Source organism: Ailuropoda melanoleuca, chromosome 15, assembly GCF_002007445.2.
Source record: "Ailuropoda melanoleuca isolate Jingjing chromosome 15, ASM200744v2, whole genome shotgun sequence".
Classification (NCBI taxonomy): Eukaryota; Metazoa; Chordata; class Mammalia; order Carnivora; family Ursidae; genus Ailuropoda; species Ailuropoda melanoleuca.
This window is the reverse complement of record NC_048232.1, coordinates 46982045-47009416: the sequence shown is the minus strand read 5'-3', so window position 1 is coordinate 47009416 and position 27372 is coordinate 46982045. Positions and strand designations below refer to the sequence as shown.

The 27372-nt window shown below is 35.9% G+C and overlaps 1 protein-coding gene across 2 annotated transcripts in view; it reads right to left on the bottom strand.

Moving 5' to 3' along the window:
- TRHDE (thyrotropin releasing hormone degrading enzyme) overlaps positions 1–27372 on the bottom strand; it is a 367482-nt gene that overhangs the window by 76738 nt on the left and 263372 nt on the right. For both annotated transcript variants that reach the window (XR_004620882.1, XM_034644164.1), the window contains exons 8-10: positions 11218–11283; positions 10401–10588; positions 5172–5260 (exon numbers count right to left, since the gene is read on the bottom strand). Coding sequence is in view for 1 of the 2 variants with exons in the window: in XM_034644164.1 (XP_034500055.1) it covers positions 5172–5260; positions 10401–10588; positions 11218–11283 (343 nt within the window). In the remaining variant the exon portion in view is untranslated. The remainder of the gene's footprint in view (positions 1–5171; positions 5261–10400; positions 10589–11217; positions 11284–27372) is intronic.

Sequence of the window (27372 nt, the reverse complement as noted above, 5' to 3'; positions counted from 1 at the left end):
AACGAGGCTCAGACAGGCTAATTGAATCGTCCAAGGGAGCTGGACATGGCCCATCACAGGTCTCCTGACTTGGGCGTCCTTTTTACTAAATTATACTCTATTGATACAAGATGGTATAGCACTTTTACTGTAACATGGTATATATTTCTCACATTCTTACATTGATTTGAAAAAGAGGGACATCGCATTGGAAATAAGAATTAGAACAGGGGCAGGATAGTTAGATCTTTGTTCCAGTTCTAGGCTTAAATGTTTGCATTTAGGTCACTCATAAAACCTAAGGGCCAACTAATAGCATTTAAGGTCCCTTCCAATTCTATGACTCAATAGAAGAAGGAACTGTTTTCCTCAGTGTGAAATTTTACCAGGCTTCATCTACGGTACTTGAAAAAATAAATCTATCAGATATTGCTTTAAAATATAAATAGTTTCCCAACTTTCTGATACTTTGTTTTTGGATATTTTTCAAAACTTTAATGTGCTTATCTACACAACTCCTTTGAAGTTTTAGAATGTCATCCCATTTTACGGATATAAAAATAAAAAATAATTAACAAAGATATGACATTTTAAAAAACTAAACCATATGAAGAGAGATTTCAATTAATCGTGTCCAAATTCAGTGAAAAAAATTAAGATTAAAATATTGAGTATACTGTATCTCTTGCGTAATCCTAACCATGTCTTCAAGAATACGAGGTTTTTTACAACAACATGTGTTTAAATTCTGATTAAATCCATTTGGGTTAGGTGCTCACTTTGGCAGCACATACACTAAATTCACTGGGGTTAAGAGTAAATTTGATCATTTTCATCTAAGAAGTGGTTATTTTTTGAAGAAATAATAATATTCAAGAATCAAGTTTAATATATGAATACATGATTTAGGTTTTTACAATTCTGAAACGCTCATCGAATCCTATTACATTAAATCTATTTTTTAAAGTTATTTCTTGTTCACATTTAGAGAGCTGCCACAATCTAACCTCATGGGACACATTTGGCTCTAAAGGGTGGTGGGCAGTAAGGAGGGCCCTTGAGGAGCACTGGGTGTTATATGTAAGTGATGAATCACTAAATTCTACTCCTAAAACTAATGTTACACTGTATGTTAACTAACCAGAATTAAAATAAAAACTTGAAACTACAAAAAAAATTAAAGAAATAAACTTATTGAATTCAACAACTTACAGGTAGAAAAGAGACAAATTAAAAAAGGAAAATAATCCCTATACCCTCTATTTCATCTGATAAGAATAAAAAAGGCAGGCATCTATTGTTTTTAAGTATGCTATTATTAAATTGATAACTAAAACCTGAAGGTTATTACTGCTCATGAATATTTTTATGCCTTTGTTGTAAATGAAATCTTTGGAGAAATGATTCCCTGAAAGATTTTGTAATAGATTTTTAAATGTCTTTTTCATTCTAGTTAATTATATCTTTAAAACATTTTTCAAATTAACTAATGGTAAGCAATGAATTTTAAAGAGATCTTTTCCAATGGCCTAATGAGGTATGGCATGTGATGAGAACCAAAATAAAAAGCATGGAAGTTATATTTTGAATGTTAGTAATAACAACTTAAAACTGTATGTAGAATATATCCAAAATGGCATAAAATTTAGGTTATATCAAGGCACAAAGTGGTTGGAATTTTATTATATTTTGGTTTTATATTCTATACTTTCAGAATAAAAAGAAGAAGAATAAGCCTGTCTCCTCAAGATTGGCTGGTTGCAGAAAAATCAGAATTTAAAACAAACAAAAAGTCAACCAAAGTAACAAGGATAGCAACGTAACAACAAACCCAGGTATAACACCTATTGGTTTTCTTGATGGACTTGTGTGGGAATTGAATTAGAAAATGCTCTATAGAACCTGGAAAGAACATGTGTACGAATATGATGCAACTTGCTGAGTAACTCGCATGTCAGCAAAGCAACCTACCAAATTTTAAAATCTTACGTGTGTGTGTGTGTGTGTGTGTGTGTGTGTGTGTACGTGTGTGTGTGTTTAGAGGGAATACATTTAGAAAAGAAAATCAAGCTCCTAAGACAATTTGGGCAAGTTATTTCTCAAGTCCTAACTTCCTCATTTGTAAAACAGGGATAAAAATAACTCATTCTAAAGGCTTGCAAGTCTTACATAAACCAATGCTTAAGGCAAGCACTATATCATTACACTATTTTTAATGTTTATTTGTAATTCCAGCACCAATTTCCGTTTTATTTTGAATCTTTTCTTCCCGAACATTTGGCATTAAATTTATTCCCTTCCATTACACATTCATTGTCACCATACAAGCTGCTATATTTATAGACATCTGCATTCTCCGTATTTCAGTAGTAAAAACAAAAGAGATAAATCCTTTTACCTGCTTTCAGTAATTTAAAAGTTGATTTAAAAACTATTTTAGGCTAAAATGAACTACACCTCAACTTGGAATTAATTCGATATTCATCTAAAGGGTTTAAAAAACTGAAGTGTCAAGAGTACATGATGATTCAAATCAAATTTGTACTTTATATTATTTACCATGACTGTGTCTTAATACCTGGTGAGATCGAATCTATGTGACTGACAATGAAAAATTATAAAAACACTGATCTTATTATTATAACTAAAAGGTAGACTTTTAAAATAAAATGTTGATTAGAACTGACCAGAATATTTTCTTAATGTTCTTACAGAAAAACATTATTACTGATACTAATTAACTATATTTTTTATTTGGATTGATTGATTGATTGATTGATTGATTGATTTTTAGAGAGGGGGGTAGGGGCAGAGGGAGAGAATCTCTACCAAACTCCCCGCTGAGTAGGAAGCCCAATTCGGGGCTTGATCTCAAGACCCTGAGATCATGACCTGAGCTGAAACCAAGAGTTAGATGCTTAACCAACTGAGCCACCCAGGTGTCCCTAGTGAACTGTATTTTGAAAAAAGAGAGAGAGGTAATAACACATAAAAGGAGACAAGAGTTAAAAATCTTTTTTTCCCCTAGTCTGTGCCTTGTGTTAGCTTTTTATTTGTCATCAGAATGAAGGACTTTAAGACAAAACTAAAGACAGAATGAGACTGAACAGGGAAAACAGAATTATTGCCTTTCTTCTAGGTCTCTCTTGGAAGCTACTTCCAGATTTATGTATTTATAAAGTTTTCAAGAAACATTCACTTGGTATGGGGATTCCCACAAAAGCGTCAAAACGTCCATCGGGACAATGTTTCATCAACCAGAAGACTCTGCTGTGATTTAATGGGAACTGACGCACTGTAGGTGGCATGAGTCAATATCAGAGTTAATGTAAATATCACCTCCCAGAGTTACGCACTGCACACACTATGTAGTGAGCATGACGTGTATTAATATAGGTGACATTTTAGGCAAACGTATGCTTTGAAATATCATGTTGTTATTATTTCTGATTAATAATGAGAGACTACAAATGGAAACAACCTCTTAAATACACCTGCGGTTATTGGTCAAGAAAAGCTGTGACTCTATTCTGCATACTCTGTGTGAAACAAGAGGATACCGTGAATAATAGCACACAATTAACTAGGGAGTTAGAGGAAATGGACGCTGGGAAAGTATCCAAGAAGAATCAGACTTGCCCTGGATCCACTCTCTAAAAGTGACGTTTTGGCTTGATCCTGACTTTTAATCAGTATCTTTGCACTCTTGTAATTGTCCCATTTCCATTGTACCCCCCAATGAGGTATGTTATACTTGGTTTCTGAAAACTGTTCTGTTTCATGTTCCTAGCAATCCCATGGAGGATCTAATAGTTAGATCATTAGGTTAATGACTCACTGTTTTCACTCATCATTTCATAACAAATTATGTAGATAAACAAAACAACTACATGAAAGTAAAAAAGCCGTAAAAAAAAAAAAAAACCCAACAAACAATACAGTAAGTGAATTAAGAATCATGGTATAAATGTTAGCTCTAAGAAATGAAAAGAATAGATTATAATAAGCAATTTTAAAAGGAAAAACACCAATAAATTTTAAAATAAGCATTTGAATTCATCACTACATCACTCATGAATCTTTTATATACAATGTATATAAATAAAAGCACATATTTTCATAATATGTGATTATGTGTTAAAAAACACAACAACATGAGAATTTGAAAAAAATTCAACTGAAAATATAAGCATTTATATTTCTGGTAAGCAGATTAGATTTTGTTGTAAAAACTTTTTCTTGTATGTATTCTGAGCACTTACATCTCCGTTATAATAGCAAGACTGAGAGGCAGACACAATGTTTATTTTGTTATTTATTTATTTATTTATCCCTCACTTATTGCAAAAAGAGATTGTGGCTGGCTTACAGTGGTTACAAAATAACAAGATCACATCAATTAGCAGAATGCAAGAAAAGAGTACGAAAAAACAAAATGTGGACATACTTGATCACCTAAATCTAAATAAAATGTTACATAAAAGATGATAATTGGCTTTTTCTCCAGTTCAATAGAAAACAGAAATTAAAGAGACCTGTTTCATATCTAGCATGAAGGAATTAGATTGGATTCAAGAAATAGCTTTCTGACAGTGAACTGAAATAGGTCACTATCTTATTTGAAGATATTTAGAAACAGAATAGAATCTCATCTTTCTCTGCTCCTTGAGAGTTGACTCTAGTTTAGGTGATGCTTTGATGACCTATCAAGGCCCCTCCCTTCTGTCCCTATAATTATCTAATTTTATGGAGAATATTGCCTTGTCCATTATTTAAAGAGCCAGTCTGGCAAAAAGAAGATAGCAGGAAAATGGAATTGAAAATGTGGCCTGTGTTTCATTATTTGGCATACTGTTCTACTGGGAGTTATGATTCTAAGTTAATTACATTTGGGATTATAAAATGATACAGTTTAAAATAGCTAAAATTAGTACTACAAATGCTTTGTTTTAAATTTTCTCTTTACCATCAATGACACAAATAAACTTAAGAATTATATAGGCAGACTAAAATTAGACTATGTACAAACTATACTATATTTTACTGAATTTTGTAGAGGTGATTACCATTCTTCTATATTCTCTTTGTAATTTGTCTTTATTCGCATTTTTACAACAGCTGAAACCAGAGGTTAAGTTGCTAAACAATTATCTGAAACCAAATAGTTCCTGAGGGGAGCATATATATTTTACCTGATTTGTTAGACACCCAAATAATTGCTTCTGAAGACACATGGCTTCTATTTCCCACCACAATAGTTAATGGAATCTGCCACAGGTAACTGCAAAATAAAATAGAAGCTCTAAGAATAAAAACGGTTATAACAAATAAACAAACAACATTTGCTATGCACCTTCTCCATGATTTCTATTGTTCTCTTTAGGGGAAATTTAAAAAGTCCCCAGTCACAAAAGTAAGGAATAAGTCAAGAAGATGAATTCACTTCTTCAATGCCACTAAGCAGACTTAGCCTGTAAGAGTTTTAATTTTAATACAAAAAGGGGACTTTCAACAAAACAATTTATCTTGTAAAAAAAAAAACGATTTGCATTTTACATTACAGAATAAAAAGTAGCTAAAATCAATAAATCAGAGCTACACCATATATTGATTAAAGTCTCAAAATAACTCCTTTCTACTTGTTCCTATGTCAAATTAATACACATTTCAGTGGCTTCATGCATTTACATTTCAACATTATCCTTATTTATTCACATAACCATGCTAAAAAGTAGTAGTATCACATTTTACAGAAAGGTTAATACAGCACACCTGAAGTTACTCAGCAAAGCAGGAATGAAAGGTGAAACTAATCAGATGCCGCTAAAATCCAGATCAATACAAAGAACAGTGTGGGACACACTTAATGCTCTGTTTTCTGAAACGAAATTTCCAAGCTGATGTGTGAAATCATCAACCAACATTCAGGATCAGTCATGAGTCTCAGCTATTAAGAGAAGCATTTTCTAGAATTTGACTCTTTTTAGGATAAAAACAGAAGCCTACACTTGTACATGAAGCAGTATCAATTTAATCTCAAATGGCAACCCACAGATAAACTGGACGGTCTTTCAATAAGTTCAACGACTACATTTTGTTTCTTTCCCTGAAGTACAGCCAGATTATGCTGGCCCATCATTGCACCATTAACAACAAGGGTAGCTGACAATCTCTAGCATGTGAAAAATATTTTTGATTTTATGAAAGAGACACTGTGTGAGCTCTGTAATTGGGAAAGTAAACAGAGAGTTGAGGATTTTTCAGGAAACATATCCAGGATTATATAACTACAAATATAATGAATATGTTTTGGGGGGAGGGGAAGAGAGGGCCTCCCCTCTAAATCTGTTAAATGGAATTTGATTATTTTTTCATTTCATGTTTCTCATTCACAATAAAGAGAAGTCAGTAATAGTAACAAATCTAAATGGAAGAGTGAAAGAAATTAATAATTTTACACCAATTGCCATTTACAATATGTAAAGTTAAAAGATACATTTAAAATTCTAAATTTTAAAAATATATGCTGTATTTCATCAGCAAAATGTTTTTGAGTGCCAACTCCATGGAGACACTTAGCTATATTGCAGTGGAATCCACACGGTTGGTCAGGAAATCAATAACCTATAGTAGCCGAGCATATTGTTTTTAAAGTAGAATAAAGGAACATAACCCACGTAAGCTCTTTATCAAACACCTCCAAGCTCTTAACATAATAGTAAGAATATGGCAAATATTTATAATGGTATTACTGTGAGGAAGACAAAGAGGACTGATATATATTTAACAGCTGATCCCTAAAAATAATGACTTTTTGATTAATTGAAAAAAATAGTTGAGAGACAATAATGATTGTGCGTCTGACTCTCGCGTTAAACTATGAGCTCATATTTATAAACTTAAGATCTTGAAAAACCCTAGAAATGGAAGGCGTTCCAGAAATTGCTGTTGAATTGGCTCAAACGGGATTAGACCAAAGTACGATGAAAGGAACCAAATCAGTCTATGGGCAAGAGAGAGATTAACTTTATGAACTTGACTTTCTGGTACAAATCTTCCACATTGAATTGGGTCAACTGAATTGTGAAGTCAAGTAAGTATCCCTTAAAGGGCAAGAAATATACAAAATTGATGATGTTTAAAAATCCTCAAAGATAAATGTGTCTTTTTAAAGCATGATCGTAAAATCTGAAATATTATTTGCCCCTAATATAAATAAATATACTTTTGCATTGATTTAAACTGTATTCTTCTAAATAGTGGAATTAGAAATGATGATAACATTTCTATGGTATGCTTCAATATTTGAGTTTTAGCAAAAATCTCTACAGTACAAGAAAAAGAGATTCATGTAGATACCTGCATGTTCCTTACAGTCAATGCCACATCCCTACAGGACACTTCCTACGTGGTGGACACTTAATCACACAGCTGTTCAGACACAAAAGAGTTAACTGACAAGATATTGGGATACAAACACTTGGGCATTTTGTAAAACTTTTGAAATAGTCTTCTGTATTTTTCCTAAAAATGTTTCTGCTCTCTCTGTGTCTGTGTGTGTATACATGTCTGCATGATTGTGTATGCACACAACTAAAATGTATACATGGTCACAAAAACAAAATAAAAATTACAAATTACCAAGCATACCTAAAATTTGTATTCATTTCTGAATTGCTATACTATTAATCCTGTATGTTATTTTTCATAACTTTCCAAACAACACATATTTGATCTTTCCCCAAATTTCATTTCAAAAATCAAAGAAAGCACGTTGCTTTATGGTTACAGCATAAAAGGGTGGAAGACACTGAACACTGTTGAGTGAAGCATGGTGTGCTATAAAGAAAATCTCAGGCTGCAGTGGGTTATGTTTCAAAAAAAGATTAGAAAAAAGTATTTGTGAAATTAGATTGTGTCCCAGCTACCTAAGTTTAATTTTAGTCATCTCATTTTAAGCAGAAAAAAACCCCAAAACAAACAGAAAGTGCATTTCAATAGACCTCTAAGGTATTTTTTCTTTAATATTCCCTGGGGTTCTCTCTCTTTCCATAGTTCATGGTTTTATAATAAAGCAATGTTTATCCTAATAATCATGTTAAGGCAGACAATAATAGATACTTATTTCAGCTTGAGTGAAAAATCTTTTTTAAAAATGGCACCAGTATCAGTGAAGCATTAACATAGACACCACGAACTCAAAGGAAGTTGCTGTCATCTGATCAATAACAAAAGGAAAATATGACTATGGAGATAAATACAATTGTCTGCAGCACAGGACTCTGAGAAACTCCATAAAGTATATGAGGAGACACTACTTAACACTGCAATGTATGAACTTCAGAAAGAAAAATAGCTACACAAATTCAGAACTTCCAGAATACGTCAATTCTAGCAAATATTTACTTTTACATATCACCTAGCTCTCTGCAACTATCAGTTATGTAACAATCTTCTATGCTGTCATACAGTTAGTCCATATGAAAAATATAATTACTACATACATTAAAAATGTTCTGGGCATGTTGTAGTGACGTTCTAGTATCCTTTACAAAATTCAGGACAAAGAATTAATGGCTCAGAAAATACCCACAATTCATGGGATTTCTGGTATCGGTGGGCACTGTTTTACTGCATCAACAGCTTGCATTGTATAATAAAGATCTAGGAAGGCTACGTACAAAGGACCGATAGAATTGGTATTGAAGTTCTGACAACAGTGTTAGAGGGAATGAAATTGATCAATTATATACAATTGAATACTGAATTTTTAACTGCAAGCTCTATTATTTCAAAATAGATAGAAAATAATTTTGAGATTAAAGGGACTCCGTGCATTTTCTTACTCTTGCCAGGTTCTCAGGGTTCTCAGGGTTCAACATTATCTATATGATTTTAAAACTCTAGCAAAAGCAAAGTTCCATTCATGTTACATATACTTATACAGCCTGGGAGAAATTCTGCCTTTAAAGAGTCAGACTCATAGCTGATACCTCTGATGCATGTTATAGGCTGACAGCATATTTTTGTTCAAAATTTGTTCTGTCGTTTGCAGGTCCTTTATGTTTTTCTGCATCAGTGATGTTTGTGTCAAACTGATCATTCTCAAAGGCATGGCCTAAATCTAACTTTGCCACAGTCAAGTAGTTTTTATGTACTTCCTGGCAAGGCTGGGGTTGATGCCTAAGCGGGTTTAGCCTGGGGCCAGAGGGGCAGGATAAGAGGCAGCATTTGGCAGCTGTGGGGAGACCAGGTGGGTAAGGAATCAGAGTCAGACCCTCACAACGCAGCAGGGTAATACTGTATTCCATCGCTGGAAACCGTTGGCTTGCAAGGGCAGTTTGTTGAAGGCCAATGTATGTATTGACCAGGAGGTTTAAGACAATGCATTCCTAATTTAGTCACGGAAAACATTCAGGAATTTCTCAGTCATTTCTACCTGTAGCCCATGTAGGAGCTAGCCTACTTGGGAATGATTTCCATCCCTCTTAGAGATTAAAACAAAAACAAAAAACAAAAAAAATTTCATGCTTCATACCTCCTAGCTATTGGTGGACGATAAAGTCAGAGTCCTAATATGCCAGTGTAATGGGAGACAACATGACCAACCTAATCCAAACACCTCATTTTAGTTATTAATTTTAAATTCCATCCGTTCTGTCCTCTCCCCCTCCAACCTTTTCTTAGGGCACCTTTTAAAAAATGAAATGAACTGACTTAAACTGCATTATCTTTCTCTGGCTCAGCCTTTAATAAGACACCATACAGTAAGAAAACATGAAGTAGAAAAGAAACACTACATGCTGTTTTCAGTAATTAAAGAAGAGTTTCAAAAGAAAGTTTAACAACAAACATTCTATGTACGTTGTCTGTTCAGTGGTTTTACACGTGAAAAATGAAGGAGGAGAACATATTTTGATGCTAAGTACCATTGATGCTTAGACCATTTAAAAATGGATCCACTTTGAGTTCTTTTGGCTGAGACACTAGTCTAGTTGTGGTTTTTGTTTATTTTAATTAGTCTTTCTGGATTGTTAGTTTCCATTCTCATCTATTTTATAAATCTCAGTTCGCTCATTTCCATTTAATTGACTTCACTGCATCTTAACTTTCTTGATTTTAATTCAACAAACATTCACAGGGAAAAGTAAAAAATTACATATTTTTCTAAATCACCAGAAAATTTAAACTCTGCTTAAACAAAATAACTTGGGTGTGCTGTCACTTTGATGGTTAAAATATCTGAAAATGGGAGTAAAAGAGGAATCAAAATGAAAACACCATATGTAAATAAAGAAATGAAAACCATATTTCACTTACATTTTATAATTGTGCTAGCAATCCTTTTTAAAATGTTAAAAATGCAGAGTGAAACTTAAGAATAAAAGCAATTGTTTTTTTCATGTGGAAGAGTGTTGTACCTGTTATTTTGAAGTTCAAGTGCTTTAGTTTTAGCACTGATGTCATAAATAAAATGTTGCTGGGTAATTATTATTCTATTTTCTGCCGTAGAATTTCCCAAGATGGTGATAACAGGGTAGCCCATCTGGAGTGTCCACTGATCCATTACTTCTTGTATATTTACAAATTTTCCATTCCGTTTTAGAGCCTTTATAACCCAAATTGTATAAATTAGTTTTATAAACATGAATTATAAACATAATTAACATTAAGCCATTTTTATTTTTACCTTTATGATTTACTTAAGGATGAAAACAGGTAAAATCAGTGAAGCTAATATAACATGTTAGTAAAATTAATCTCCTTGCCTTAAGTGAAGCCTCACGTACATATAGAGAAATGAAAGCTTTATTAGCAGTACGGTTTTTACTTAATGGAAGATAAAGCATAGCTGCTTGTTAAAACAAGTACTTGTAGCATCATTAAGTATCCCCAGTATGTCTAGTACCAAATTTAAATATTTGTTATTCACCTAGAGAAAAAACTACTTTAACATCAATATTTCTCTCAAACATGAACATGACACCATATGAATGTTGTATTTCAGAAGTATTGTCTTGTTTGAAAGTAGGCAAGGTACTTTTTACTACCATTTGTAGTTTAAGTAATTTTAAACCCCATTACTTTTATAATATATCAAAAATAAAATGACAGAGCAGTATGAGAAAATATAACAAATAAAACAACTGTCAGTGTCAATAGAAGTTATGAATGGTTTGTAAACTCAATTTAAATATTCAAGAAGAGGTTTTGGTATTCGAGCTTCCTATACTTTACCTCTGATAGCGTATTCCAGAGATCATTTCTGGCTGCATTGCCATACTTATGAATGGTTAAATAATCCTACAAAGAATATAAAATTATAATTACAATTCGGAAGCTAAGCAATTTCCAGTAAACACACTTATTTCTCAATTCAATTAATAATTTCTATTTGTTAGAATTATATTAATACGAAGACAAGGAGAAAGCTGTGGAAAAAGATGAAGAATCTCATTCTAAAATAACCCAAAGAGCTTTAACTGTAACACATTTCTTTTTTTTTAAGATTTTTTTTTTTTTATTTGACAGAGACAGAGACAGCCAGTGAGAGAGGGAACACAAGCAGGGGGAGTGGGAGAGGAAGAAGCAGGCTCATAGCAGAGGAGCCTGACGTGGGGCTCGATCCCACAACGCTGGGATCACGCCCTGAGCCGAAGGCAGACGCTTAACCGCTGTGCCACCCAGGCGCCCCAACTGTAACACATTTAACTCATCAAACAATATTGGTCTCTTAAAAATTATTTTCATAACCACAATCACTTCTCATGGATTTCCAGGGTCAAAGACCTTCCTCTAATTTAGTAAACCAACCTCAAGCAATTTTAAAGAAACTACCCCTGCAGTGACACACTTAGGAGAGACTTCCCCATCAGGCTTTCCCGTTGAAGTGTTGAAAAAAACAAATTCTGTTTTATGGGAAAGAAAAAACAACAGAAACCCAACTGAGATATGCTGATGTGAAGAGGAATTGCTTTGCTGAAAGAGTGGTGACTGTCTCCACAAGCTGTCCAGCTCCCTAGTCTCTCTGCAAGGGACAGGCTGCCTAATACAAAGAAGGACACATACTTATTTCCATGAGCTTGAAACACATATTAATACTTAATAAGAAAAAGTTGATCCTAAATTTATTTAACATTTTTGAGCGCAGGACTTTCCATTTCCCAGTTTCCACCATCTGTAGTTAAACCTACACACTTTCTATCTCATGCCTGCTCCCTCTACGAGGCATGGTTTATGTCACTGCGGATATGCGATGGCCAATTGGCGTTATTCTTTTTCTGAATCCAAAGTGGAAAAATGAATAGAAAATAGTGTTTTATATTATAAAACAGAGGGTCTCCTCCATTTGAAATTCCATCATCTCTACAACATGTAGGTAGTAGACAAAATCCTAATTTACATCACAGTACTGAAAATGAAAAAAAACTTGCTGACTCTTTTCAGTACTTTGTGTAGAGTAGAATACTTTGGGGATAATTAAACTTGAGGAAGAAATTTTTCTGAAATACAAATTGTAGCACCTGTGACAGATTCAGCTTTGTTGGCAACTCACAGCACAGCAAATGGCAACTCCCACCTAATCACTCTAAGGATGCAATGCCCAGCACTAACTTAGCAACCACAAAGTCATCACCATCATCAGGGATTATGAATAACTTTATTGAAAAAATATAACCCCAAATAACCAATCTGAATTCCACCTTTGGCTTTGGATATGCCATATGAGTCATTTTCCATTAGAACTCAGAGACCAGGATTTAAATAAATTATTTCAGACTTAACTGTCAGCATTATCTTTCATGCTTTTTTAGCACCTATATTAATAAATCTGGGAACAATAGGAATTATGAAACACAAGTTTGAGTTTTATTTGAGTGATGTGATAAGAAAAAAAAGTATCAAGAGTAAAACTGTTTATTTATTGGGTTTGGTTTATGGAAAGTGCTGCTAGGCTTATCCCAAAGAGGGAACAAAGGAATACTCCACGAACTTTGAAAGGTCCAATACCTAACTACAGGATTCTCTTCACAGACAGATCATAAAAATCCACTGTTCATGATATGAGTTGACCTTGGCCCGATATTGATCATCAACTCAAGCTCTTGGTTCCCTCCCAGATTCAGAATAAAGTTCAAATTTACATTTCAAGCAGGCTGAAAGGACAATTATCTGGGCTTAGGAAGTGGCTCCAACTTGCTTGCCTTGGAAGTCAGGGCAGAAAGCATCTTCTTGGATTCCCAGCAGTCCCAATTTTCAGGTGTTACTGGAATTCTACATAAGTCAACTCTTGTTTTCCAATAACAGAGAAAACCCCAAGTGTTTTCCTTAGTTATTTTAGCCTTCCTCTTGCATGAAAATAGTCATATTTTAAGTTAAGGAAATTGTGTTTTGTCCTTGTTGAATTACAAAGAAACTTGCAGAATAGTAAATGTGGTTTTTCTGATAATCAACCATTTATTTATTCATTCATTCCACAAATGTACGGTGTACTTTGCATGTACTGGTAGCTTTCATGTGCTGGGGGAACAGTGGTGGAGAAGAGGTTACTGAGAACAACGACAGACACTGAGATGGGATTTGTGGAGGACAGTTTCTGTGACTGAAACTGTAGAAGTCTTGGTACAAAAACTACTTGACAAGATGAATTTAAACATTTGCTATGCAATTAAATAAGAAGATTTTAAGTTCCTTTCAAGCCTACAAGTCGATGAATATGAAAATGGCTGGAGTTATGAATCTGAAATGGAAATTTATGTTTATATGTATGTGCATGAAAGTCAATCAGCAGTAGATTTGACATTATGATATAAAGTAGAAGAATATTTTAATATTAACTATACAAAGAATTTCAGAAATAGGGGAGTTGTTCAAAAGATAAAAAAAAATACATAGATGGGGGCGCCTGGGTGGCTCAGTCGTTAAGTGTCTGCCTTCGGCTCAGGGCGTGATCCTCGCGTTCTGGAATCGAGCCCCACGTCAGGCTCCTCCGCTATGAGCCTGCTTCATCCTCTCCCACTCCCCCTGCTTGTATTCCCTCTCTCGCTGGCTGTCTCTATCTCTGTCGAATAAATAAATAAAATCTTTAAAAAAAAATACATAGATGACCCCTGGAATACTCTTAAGGGATGAAACCAACATTATAAGCTAATTAAAAGTTAAAGGCCTATCTAGCAAAAGTATATTCTCATACATAAAGTAAAAGAATGGGAGTCTGACTGCCTTTGTCCAAATCTGCACCCCAACACTCCCTACCTACATGATTTTGGCAAGTTGCTTAATCTTTTTGGGTATGAAAGTAACTGTTTCACAGAGTTATGCTAAGGAATAAATGATTTAATATCTGTACAGGATCAGAAGAGTGAAGAGTGTCTAGTACACAGTAAGTATTCAGCAGACATCAGCTGCCATAATCTGTTTCATCGTTTCAGGAGACCAGTTGGATAACAGAGTAACAGAAGGAAAAGTATCACTGACAACAATAATCAAAGAACAGAGCACAGGAAAACAGTATCTGCCTCCTTTTAAGCATTGCATGAGTTGCTTTATTTTATCTTGTTCAATCCCATGACATTCATGAGGTATATATTATCATCATCATCACCTAATAAATCAGAACACTGGAACTGGGAGACTCCAGCCCATGGCCAAACCCCGTACCTGTGCACGCAACTGCTGACCCAAATCCGACGTCTGCTAGATGCCCCACATTCAACTAAAAGCTGAACTCACTGTCCTCCCCCATATCAGCTCCTTTTGGCAGCCCTTCCCCGGTGATGACCTTCCATCCACCTCAACCAAGGAGTCCTCTTGGATGCCTCTCTTTTTTCCTTTCCACTACAGTCAAGTCATGATCCACATTGTAAATCTTCCCTCCAGGTTCCCCTTTCCTTCCTCCTATCCGACAGCTTCTCTGGATGACTAGCTCCACTGCTACTTCCGCTCTGTCCCTTTCATATCGCATCTCTGCCGTGCAGCCGGAAGAGCTTTCCTCGAATGCACACATGAATCCCTGCTGCATTCAGAAGACAGTCCAAACACTCTACAGGAACGATCCCTCTGCACTTCTGCAATCCCGTCTGTTACTCTGTTGCTCCCTGCCTCAGTTTAGCCACTTCCCGCTAATCTGCAGACGCCTGTGCACACTCTCCCTTTTCTAGTCCCCTGCACGAGCCCTTCTCCACATATGCTTTTCTCTTACCTACTTCAAGTCCATTCAATCTCCGGGACTCACACTTGATATGTTCTTCCCAGGAATCCTTTCTTGGCCATTCCCACACTTTCCTGAGTTACATACCCCTCTTACACACCCATACATTACACCGTATGAGAGTATCTATCACACTGTGTTACATTTGCTTGTTCATCAGGTTGACTGCCAACGTACTCTGTAAACTCCATGACAGTAAAGCCCCCGTTACTCCTGCTGGCCACTGTTTACCAGCATCTACGTGCCCAGCCTGGTACACAGCAAATGCTGAATATATTTGTGGGATTTTTGACTTTCCTTATTCAATATGCCTTTCTGTTAACAACTGACGGTGCTGTCGAGAGACGTTTCTCGTATCCATCAGATTCCTCCAAAATGTCATATTTAAACAGTAACATAGGACATAATTTATTATTTCAATGCATATATGTCAGCTATATAACTTGCATTGATATATGCAGTTGCATATGATGTCACTGAAAGACTGAACTATTGGGTAGGAGACCATTTTTATTTTACTTTCTTTGCTAACAAGTGACCTGATCCACAATTTTTCATGTACAAAAGCCAATGGGACTAAGAAGTAAACAGGAGAAAAGGAAAAAGTGAGCTGAGGAAGTAAAGCACTATTATCTTTTAATATGTTTACATGGAATAATTATGCTTTCCTAGTAATGAGCCCCTTAGCATGTTAAAACAGCAGACTAACTGCACAAAGGATTTATTCCTCAGGACATAGAAGAACAGTTTAATAAAATCCAAAGATATATGGACTGGTTTATTTGTGTTTAACTGCAAATTATTAAAAAATCCACCCTAGATTGACCTTTATAATGACAAGATTTATCCTTTCCTATAAGAAGGTAAGACAGCTGCAGCTCTTTTTATCCAGAAATTCTTGGACCTCGCCCTAACTTGTGTTTTGCCTTCATGCTCAGGTCTGAGCCTAGATGGCACAAGCAATCCCAACCATCACATTCAGACAGGACATTGCACAGAGGAAAGAGACAATTTCTTCCCGAGAATCTCTTCTTAACAATCAGGAAAACTTCCTCTCAGTTCCTTCATCAAACTCTCTGTGTTTCCCATTTGTAGAATTGCATCAAGGGCACCAGCCGAAATCTGCTGATGAAGCCCTCTGGGGATTTGTTTCGGGAATGCACAAGGCAAGCCTGGCCCTATGTTTTCTCCAATGACATAAGAGAGGCAAGTCTGGGCCTCAGTGACACTGGCAAGTAGGAGCCCTTCTACTCGTAAGACTCGTCTGGGAAATGCCAGGTAAATCCAGGCATTGATTTTTCTGACTATGTGACAAGAAGGTTGAAGCAGGGGTTTGAAATATTGTTCCTTTCTATTAAGAATAATTGTACCTCAAAAAACGTGTAGTGGGCATTTGTCATTCTTTTGGCTTTCCAGCATTTAAACACAACGTTTATATGGGGGCAATAACTCACCACGGAATCCCGCAGGAAGGTGAGGGCTCTACCTCCCACTTGCGATGGAAGGGACAAAATAGTAAATCCTCCCTTCACCCCTCTCCCTGGCAGCTAAAGCATGCACATGTGCCCTGGCCTCAGATGAGTACATACTTCATCCCAGGACTGTGAACCCTGCAAGATCAAAGCAAAGCAGCAGGAACAGTTGAAAGACCATCCCAGGTTCCAGAGATGGCCACGCTAATGGTAGCAGTTGAACCAGCCATTCCTGTGGCAGGACCTTGGCTAGGTTTCTTAATTTCTCAGTCCCCCTTAGTTCCTACTACCCATTTTGTAAGCCTAGTGCTCCAGCCTTCCCAATGATTCCAAGGCCTACTGTACATACACCCTTCCAGCAAATTCCTTTTTGCCCAATTTAGTCAGAGTTTGTTTCTATTGCTTCCAACCCAAAACCCTGACTGCTATAACACTAATGGGGGTATAATCAAAACAAACACAAACATCTTAAATTTTCTTGGTAACCTCAGAAAGAAAAATAGAAATTCTCTCACACAACTTATACAAAATGAAAAGCAAAGGACATCCAGTTTTATGGAATAAATCTTCTAGGCTTTCATTGTGTTAGAAACAGCAGGTATGGGGGGAAGGAGGCAGATACTTAAGTTAAAAAAGAAAAAAAAAGAGGCAGACAAGAAGACTGGAGAAAAAGTATAAAAGTTTCATAGGAATGCACAGAGAGTAACAACAATAAAAATAAAACTATGTGAAACTTTTGTCTTAAACAAAGCTTCTAGAGCAAGGGCTTTTAAACTGGGAACCTAAAGCTCAAAAATTAAATATTTGTGAGTGTATGCATTATTAGAGTATGGTGATTTAAAGGGATCCACGGGCAATAAGAAAGCAGATTAAAAGCTCCCAGATCAAAGCAATGTCACACAAGGGTTGGATCAAACCCATTTGAAGCCCTGGCCATACACTTCAGCAGCTGTTTCTACATTCTCTGACCTTGACGAACAGCAGCAAGGAGACCAAACCAGTGACAGATGACCAACTAACACACACAAGAAAGCTAGACTACAGATCAAGATATTATTTTGGTTTTTATCTGAAAAGTGGCTGGAGATTATGAAATTAAATAAAAATGAGCAGCACAGCACTAGAAAAGCATATGTAAAATAAAAAAGTGTTTACATTTTATTCTATTAGATGGGAACCAAGGATGAAAAGGTGTGAATAATTGTTAAACCTTTGTTATTAAATTGTAACAAGTTTCTAAGGAGGAAGCCCGGTAAAAGAGGAATCACTACTAAATTTTTCAAGGTACAGGAGTGTCTGGCCACTAGACACAGTAAAAAAGAGGTGGTATTTAGGAAAGAAAATTATTTAATGGATAGAACAAAAGAAGTTATATCATTGTTTGCATGCATTTTTAATTTTTATTTTTTTAATGTGTGTTTCACCTAGATTTACTATTACAAGTTGCTTACTTAACACATAGGAGAGTTCAGATATTTCTCTAAGAACAAAAAGGCATTTTACATGTTTGAAAAACCCATTACCCACCTAATGAGTATAATCTTGTAAAATCAGTATACTTTCTTAAAGGGTTGCAAAACATACCAGAAAACCAGAAAACTGTAAATCAAAACAACTTGCTGGCACATAAAAGATTTGTTTGCTTGTTTTAAATATTAGACATGGCATATTCTCACATCAGTTTTGTTTTCACAGATCTCTTATTTAGCAATTACATATCATGCCAGCAATACTTCAATACGCAGAAGCATCACTAGAGGTGTAAGTAATATTGCTACTGCCGACTTTGGACATTCCAGAGCAAGCTGCCAGGGTCCTACACCTGTCAGTAAAATAATGTGAATGTAAGTCTATAGGGGTGTTCTAGGGTACTAAAATATCCCCACCTCTCACTTCTGCCACTAGCTTGAAATATCACTGAGACATAAAATGAATCTATTGGCAAAACTGAAGTTTGTGAATTGCTTTTCCTGAATGCCCTGGTAAAGGACTTTGACCACAACAAGCTCACAAAAATAGATAAATTATATCTTGACTGGTAAAAATACACTGCCTTTTGTAAATCAATATGCCCACGGACTGTAGGGCATGTACGTGGAGTTCCCCACTTCCAATTCTTTCCTCAATCAGCCCTATAGCTGGTGACAAGTTGAGCAAAAAAAGCAACTCAAATGACAAAGAAGTGTGTGTATATTTAGAAAACTAAATAGGAACTTAGGCTGATCCTTATCAGCCATGTGATCTTGAGTAAGGTATCTCTATTCTCTAAACTTTAATTTCTTCAACTGGAAAGGGTAGATAATATAGTACTTAGGAAGACTCCACACAGAAAATGACAGAACGAGAAAAGCACTTAGAAAAATGCTTGCCATACAAGAACCCAAGAAGCGTTAGTTATTATAAGAACAAGCTCAAGGGAAAAATACCTCTAGAGTCAACATCTTCAATCTCACCTGCAAGAGTAGTCAAAATTATATGGACTAACTGGAAGGGGGATAGAGGGACCTTTTTTCTAAAAAAAAAAAAAAAAAAAAAAAAAAAAGTAAAAATGCAAGAAAAGAATTGAGGCCAAAGTTTTTTTAGACATGGGGAAAGCTTAGAAACCTTCCCCCTCTTGGGTCTGGAAAAAGAAAGAAACTAGGAGGGCTCCTGAGTTGTACAGTCTAGCGCCCTATTTTTCACAGAGCTCTACTTAGGTGACAAGCCACTGTTGGCTTGTGACTTGGGTGGCTCATGGAATAAGGGCACTAATTAGATACCTCAGCACAAAATAGCCATACCTAAGTTGGCGTAAAGCCACAAAAACACTAACATTCAGGTGACCAGAAAGACAAGGCTTGGACAGGACATATACCAAACACTCAAGCAATGTGTGCTCTCTTGCTTCTTTCCCATTCACTAATCAGCCCACCCCAAGAAACCAATTATGACTGCATATCAGTGTGGAGAGGAACAAAGGGCTCTTCACCATATGTTCGGGACTGAAAAAGTCCTCTAGAATAGTCCCATATTAATGGACATGACACTAGGGGAATTCAATAAGGGCAGATTAAATTTCCCATATGCTCAGAAACATGGGGATTTCTTCTAGTCAGTGTTAAAATCATATATACTTGTTAATACATTTTTTTTATCAATGGTGGGTATTTGCCTATTAGATCCTTCTTGTTTTTGCTCCCGTGATTATCCAGGTTATATTCCATAGCTCATCTTAATCAATTCATAGCAAATAGCCTCATCTCCTTGGCAGCTCTGTCCTTCAAGTTTGCTAGTTGGCAAAACCCGAATCCTGGATGAATTCAACTATGTGCCTTCTCTGAGCCTGCATCATGCCCCTGAGCATCACGGGAGAAAATAATGCAATCGAGCAGTTTGGTTTTATCATAAATTCCCAAACTCAAATAGGCACTCAATACAACAGTCATGCCATCCTTGTCTTCCAAATCCTCATTCTTCAAACCCTCTCCTACCCAGTATTACCCCACTTTCAGCTACTGACTTTGCTCAACAAACACAGAAAAAAGTAGAATTCGTAAGAAAGGAACTCCCTCATGTTCCCATTTCCAAATCCCCAAGTTTACTAGAAGTGTATCTCCTATCAGAGACCAGTTCTTTTACCTTCTCAAGGACCAGTGTCCCAGCCACCTCTCACTTCTCTAGCTTCTGTCCACCAAGATTTTCCTCTCCTGACTCCTTCTCTACCAGCCTAACTTGTACAACTGACCCCATCTTTAAAAACAAAACAAAACCATATCTTTCCTTACCCTTATCCCCCTCTAACAACCTACTTTGGTTTTCTGATCTCTTTCCTTGGCAAATTTCTTTAAATTTTACTCTCCAGACACTGTTTCTACTCAGATATTTTCCATGTACTCTTTAACCCATTCCACAGATAATCAAAAAATTTGCCAGTTGCCAAAAGACACTTTTCAGTCTTTACTCCACCTCTCAGTTGCATTTAACCTCATTGATCACTTACTTTTTTTAAAATTTTTTTTATTATGTTAGTCACCATACAGTACATCCCTGGTTTCTGATGTAAATTTTGATGATTCATTAGTTGCGTTATACGCAACTAATGAATCATCGATCACTTTCTTGAGCTAAACTTTCTTCTCGACTTGGGCGACACCATACCCTTGGTATTCTGCCTCCTCTCCCGTTACCCTATCCCAATCTCTAGCCCGGGGCCCCTCCTCTTCTCTCAACCTCCAATTGTTAGAGCCCCACAGGGCTTGTTTCCAGGCCTTTACCCCAGAAACGGTAGAATCGTTCTCAGGTACCTTTTCTTCCTCACCTCTCCTATGTACCCTTCACCCAATCTATCCCTAGATCCATGTATTCGGCCTTCAAAAAACATTTTGAATCCATCCATGTCTCTGTGTATCTACTGACTATTCACATTGCCATCATCTCTCGCCTGAATCTTCAAATATTCTCCTACGTTTATTACCTGATTCCTCTCTTGGCATGCTGACTGCCCCACTCCCAATGTATTATTACAAGTTGCCAGATAGCTGTTTTAAATACAAATAGAACCACATCACATCCCAGTTTAAAACTGTTTAATAGCATCCTGCTGCATTCAAAATAAAATCCAGCCTTCTTAGCACCGTCCCCCTTGGCACTGCATGATGAATTCCTGCCCTCCTCTCCTGCCCTCTCTTGTCCTTACTAACTCTGCTCAGCCACACCAGTTTCTTTCTTTTCCTAGAACTTGCTCAGTCCTTGGCCTCAGCCCTTTGCACAAGCCCGTCCATGTGTCCGGGATGATCTCCTTTCTCCCCCAGCTTTCTCTCAGCCTTCAGACCTCAGTATGCATGCCTTCCTCTTAAGGAGTTCCTGAGCACCCAATCTAAAATTGCCTGACCCATCTCCCCATATGTTCTCTTACAGTGTTCTATTTTTTCCTTCCCAGCATTTCTCACATTTAGTAAATATATATGTATTTGCTTTTTTCCTGTTTAGGGTCAATCTTATCCTGTTCTATATGATTCATGAGATCAGGGGCCATCTCTGCTATGTGCAGCATGCCCTGAATACTTGGTACTTATCACGGGGTCTGACATAGAGTGGGTATGTAATAAGTTTGCGTGGAATAAATGAGTAACCGAACATGCCTGATGGGCGAGCAACGTGTGCCGTGGATATAAAATGAAGCACAGCTGCTGCAGGAAGTGAAATCACAATTTTGGTTTATTAGCACAAAGCATTAAGAAAAGATCTTAACACTATAATGAGCAATGGCTCTTTAGGGGAAAAAATGATCTGTAAAATAATCACGGGGAGAGACCTTGAGCAGAAGAGAATAGGTGAATATAAGAGACTGATTGCAAGAGGAAATGAGATTCAGGATGACAAATGAACATCGCCATCTCTGTGTGTGTCATACTAGCACGGAGCCCTCTCTCCTGTGGATAGAAACACAGAGGTAGATCAAATGTTTTGAATGCATTTGAACCTTTTGTAAGTCATTTTCCAAATATATAACTTAGGTCTTTAGCACTCCTCCTAAGCCACTAATTTATAACATAGGCTCTTTCACAATAATATTAAGATACACAGATATCATGGGGAAAAAAGAATGTATAGTAAATATGTTATGGTTTATTATTTTTACTGCATACCCATTTATACAAAATTATGAGAATGAGAGTAAAACTTCAATCTTCAAATGGGTAGGATACATGGATGATTATGTCACCAAAGAGTGGAATGCAAGAGAATAAATGAAATGTTTTCAATATATTTTGTGAAAAAAACATATACACTGAGATAGCAATTGGGTAATTTTTTACTTACTAAATTAGTAAGAAAATTATTTTGAAAATAAGACCTAAGGCTATTTGCTTAGTGCATTATAAAAAGAGAGCTTTCAAACTTTACTTCTTACCACTATATTGGCTTAACATTTTGGGAGAAAAATTGATAATATGATTCCAGAAATGGATATGAAGAGGCAACCAAATGTAATGGGAAAATCTATAATTTGAAGATCATGACAGTATTGTTTATTTAACAGAAACTGGAATGTGATCTGGGTGTCCACAAACAAGGAAAAAATGAAACATACTACGGTACACCCAGTTTTAACCTATATAATACCATCACCAAGAAGTTGGGAAAATATGAGTAATGAGAAAAACCACCTTCCCAGCTCAGGAAGGTTCTTTTTGCATCAAAATTTACAACATTGTCAGATATGTGGTTCTAGGCTATTACATGAAGGTTCTGAAAAGAGAACATTAAAGGAAAAGAAAAAGAAATTAATAGAGAAAAAGAAAGAAAACTGCTGATGTAGGAGTTATAATAGGTCAGGGAAACAGATGCCTGTGAGGCAAGTATACTGTATTCCGGGCTAGCAAGCTAATCAATTGGTACAGTCTGCAAGGAGTGAGAGGCACTTTGCAGATCGGTGTACCCAAGGACATGCATATTTAAAGACTGGTGTACATATGCACACATACCCACATACAAATATATCCACTCTTAGATTTTAAATTAAGTTATCTAAGACATCATTTTATAGGATCAACTCTATTTAGCTAAAATGTATAAAATATCTTGAGCCCTTAACGAACAGGTAAAAGAAAACCAATAAGTATAACTTTCTAAGACTTCCTATTTAGCTGGGTAAATGCCTACAGGATGACCAAATAGCGATATTTGTCGTTAATAATAAAGGTTTTTAGTTAATGTTACATAGTCATAGTGGTCACTTAACAACATTGAACTCAGAGGCAAAATGATAAGGATTCAATTAGTAGCTGTACATAAAGAAATTAGTTGAAACTGACGAAATAGACGTTATTTCTCTCTGATAGAGAAATATGAGTAACTACTGCTATTTAATTTTTAAAAGTATTTGTTTTTTATTAGAGTTAGTATTCTTGATTCTCAAATCCATGGAATCTTTCCTTATAATTAATATTTTTTCTATATTAACATTCTCAATAATTTTAGCTTTCTAGTTAGGTCTAGAATAAACTAAATGCTAATGAGGTCAAATCCAACGATTAAAAAACACCAGCAATGATAACATTATTATCCTATGGTATTGAGTGATCACAACAAATTAGTGTGAAGTGTTAACCTTTCTACCTACAGTATATCTAAACTACCCAGTGATTTAAGTGAAACATGGAGAAATTTGAGCAAAATCTGTCTGTGGTTATTCATTTTATTTTTTTTTAAAGATTTTATTTATTTATTCGACAAAGATAGAGACAGCCAGCGAGAGAGGGAACACAAGCAGGGGGAGTGGGAGAGGAAGAAGCAGGCTCATAGTGGAGGAGCCTGATGTGGGGCTCAATCCCAGAACGCCAGGATCACGTCCTGAGCCGAAGGCAGACGCTTAACTGCTGTGCCACCCAGGCGCCCCTGTGGTTATTCATCTTACATTAAACATGATTCAGCTACCATCTGGATGAAAACACAATACCATCTCTTCATAAAGAAAATGAACTTCTACACACCGTCTCCGTTCCTCTATTATTCTGTGACTTTTCATTTTTCTGAAATATCTACATGCAAGGGAGAAAATGCTCTCTCAGAAATGCAAGGTGGAAGTTATCGAATAAAAATCCTGTGTGCACATGTTAACATAGAACTTCTCACTGGAACACAAGTTATTGAGTATGTTGTTGCTACTAATAATCCCTCTGGCTTTGTGCCTGTCATTACCTTCAGGCTATCAGAATTTTATGAGCACAAACCAATAATAATGATATTTCCCTTTTGCTTTTTATCCACACCTCATTGCCTTACATTGATTTGCATAAGCAATTTCTACCCTGATAATTGGAGCCAAACATCTTGTTCTGGGTTATCTTATGGAAAAGAGCAGTTAAATACTAATCAAGAGAAATCTTTTTTATTCAACTACGTTTTAGATGATATTGAATTACCCTCATTGGTTGAGCCAGAAGGTAACTCATTTTCTGACATGGATTTCAGGTTTTGAGTTTATAGCAAGCTTAATAATGATGTTTCTTCACAATTTCAATTCCCTGGTGTTGACTCATAATAACATGAAGAATGGTGTCGCGAGGTTCAAATCATTATAACAATATTGTTTTATTTAAAAAAGAAAAAGCAATAGTACTACGTAATAATTATTTTTTAATAGCTATTGAGCCAATCAATGTTATCTGAGGGTTCCATAATTAGAGCTTTATTCTTTTATTTCCAGAAAAATAAGAGAAAAAGAGAAAATATAACTAGGAGACATGTAAAAAAAAATTTTATCTAAAAGAAGCATTACTTGAATTACTTCAGAAATAAGCCTATAGCACTTACAAAGAATGAGGATTTGAGCTATAGGAACTTAAGTTACAAAAAAAAAAAAAGTAAAAGAAGTACATCTTAATTTATTGATCACATGCATAAACATTACTACGTGTGGGTGATAGTTAACAAAAATGCACTGAAACAATAAGAACCCCAGGAAATAAAAAGATGTAAGAAATCCTGAAAGATTCAGTAATACTTAAACAGTATTATGGATTGAACATGGAGTGAACTATGACCACACTCAGGAGACCACAGTGTCACCAAAGCCAAATGAAGAAAGTCTTTCAAAGCACTTCTGGATGAAGACTGTGGATTGAACCAACCCATCTAATTTCACTCTCTCCCCAAACCTAACTAGAACTACACCGAGTGTATGGGTATCAACAACTCCTTGTGATAACTAAATATCTTGATTTGCTGAAGTCTAGCAGTAGCTTTCCTGATGTTTACTCCTCTAACCCTCCTAATAGTTTTAGAAAATGCATATATTCTGTGTTAAATCCCTTTCTGTTTGAAAGACCTAGAATGGGTTTGGTTTTGCGACTGTATTATATACCAGGAGTGCTATGTTCCAGGAGATAGACCCTCAAAGATGGGAATCTGCAATCTGTATTTCTGCCTTGATTAGATTTAGATGAGTGATATCATTGATCATGGGTAATAAGGTCCTGATAAACTATGGTTTTCAGGGTCAAACAGTTTCTTAAATTATGATCTACAGTTGCCTAAATTGAAGAAGAGGCTTTGGGAAAACAAATGATTGCTTTAACAGAACATCACTAGAGCATACAGAATCACAAAGTCTTCGAGAACAAAGGCTATTTCTGACGGGAGAGAATTGGAAGGGGGACCTTGAAAGTCTCAATTCCACTGAGCCTCCTTTAGGGTCAAAAGCAGCTCTTCCTGTCTCTGAAAAAGTTAGTTACCACTAGTTTGAATCCCTTATAATGACACTCATCTGGGGGATGCTGATTCTCAAGACCAACACCCGCTATATCTCAATGCTATCAGACCCACAGGTACAGTTGACTCCAGCTGATTCCGGGATTATAAGGAGAAATTCTGATTTATCAAAGATAGCATATACACTAACAATCATCAAGAAATTGCAAAAAGTCCTTAGAAAATGTCATCTGAGACAACAGCTTCATCATAAAAATGTAAAGTATCCAGAGCAAAATAGGAAAGTGTAACAAAATATGAAAGAGAACTAAAAAGCAAGGGAAATATAAGCAGTTTTTTAGCAGAAGGCAAAAAGAAACATCACGAGCAAAAATTCCCTGTAACAAAAAATGCTGGTCTGGTTTGATTACAGTTACAGTACTATGTATATTGAAGGCCGTATAGCCTTAATATTCAGATAATAACTAATATTCAAGAGGGAGTCACTCACTTTTGCACATCTAGTTTCTAAATTCTTCTATCAAATTAAAATAGTTGTTCCCAAATTAAAATATCAAACCCATACTGTCTAACTAGCAAAAAATGCGTAGATAAACCTTACATTTGGAGAATCTGAAAGATGAAAAAAATCTTAGAGAGTATAAAATCTTAAAGAGTAGTTAGTCCAACTCTTGCATATTATAACTACAGGGCAAGGGGCCAAGAAGGATTTCGTGACTTGTAGAAAGCCCACCATTAATTGGAAACAGAAATGAGAATCATTTCATTGCCTCATGCTTCCCACAATACACCAGCTATTATTTTGGGAAACGGATTATGTAAAACAGTAGATACGTAGAAGTGTGCAAAACTATAAACATTTCTATGTTTTAAAAATATATCACTTATGAGGGCATACATAATCCAACAAGGGTTCACATTTGGTCTCCTCTACATTTCACTTTCAATTTAAACATCAAAACCGAAGCTGACCTGTTAATGGTAGCCAGGATGAATTTTTTATAAGTGTATATACTGTCTATTTACAAAAAGAAGTTTTGGGGCAATTTATTTTATTTTATTTTTATTATTAACATATAATGTATTATTTGTTTCAGAGGTAGAGTTCAGTGATTCATCAGTCTTACACAACACACAGTGCTCACCACAACACATACCCTCCCCAATACCCACCACCCAGCCACCTTTCCCCCACCCCCTTCCTCTCCAGCAACCCTCAGTTTGTTTCCTGAGATTAAGAGTCTCTTATGGTTTGTCTCCCTCTGGTTTCATTTTGTTTCATTTTTCCTCTCTTCCCCTATGATCCTCCGCCTTGTTTCTTAAATTTAGTGAGATCGTATGATAATACGATTGACTTATTTAGCTTAGCATAATACCCTCTAGTTCCATCCACGTCATTGCAAAGGCAAAATTTCATTTTTGATGGCTGTGTAATATTCCATCATATATATACACCACATCCTCTTTATCCATTTTTCTGTTGATGGACATCTGGGCTCTTTCCACAGTTTGGCT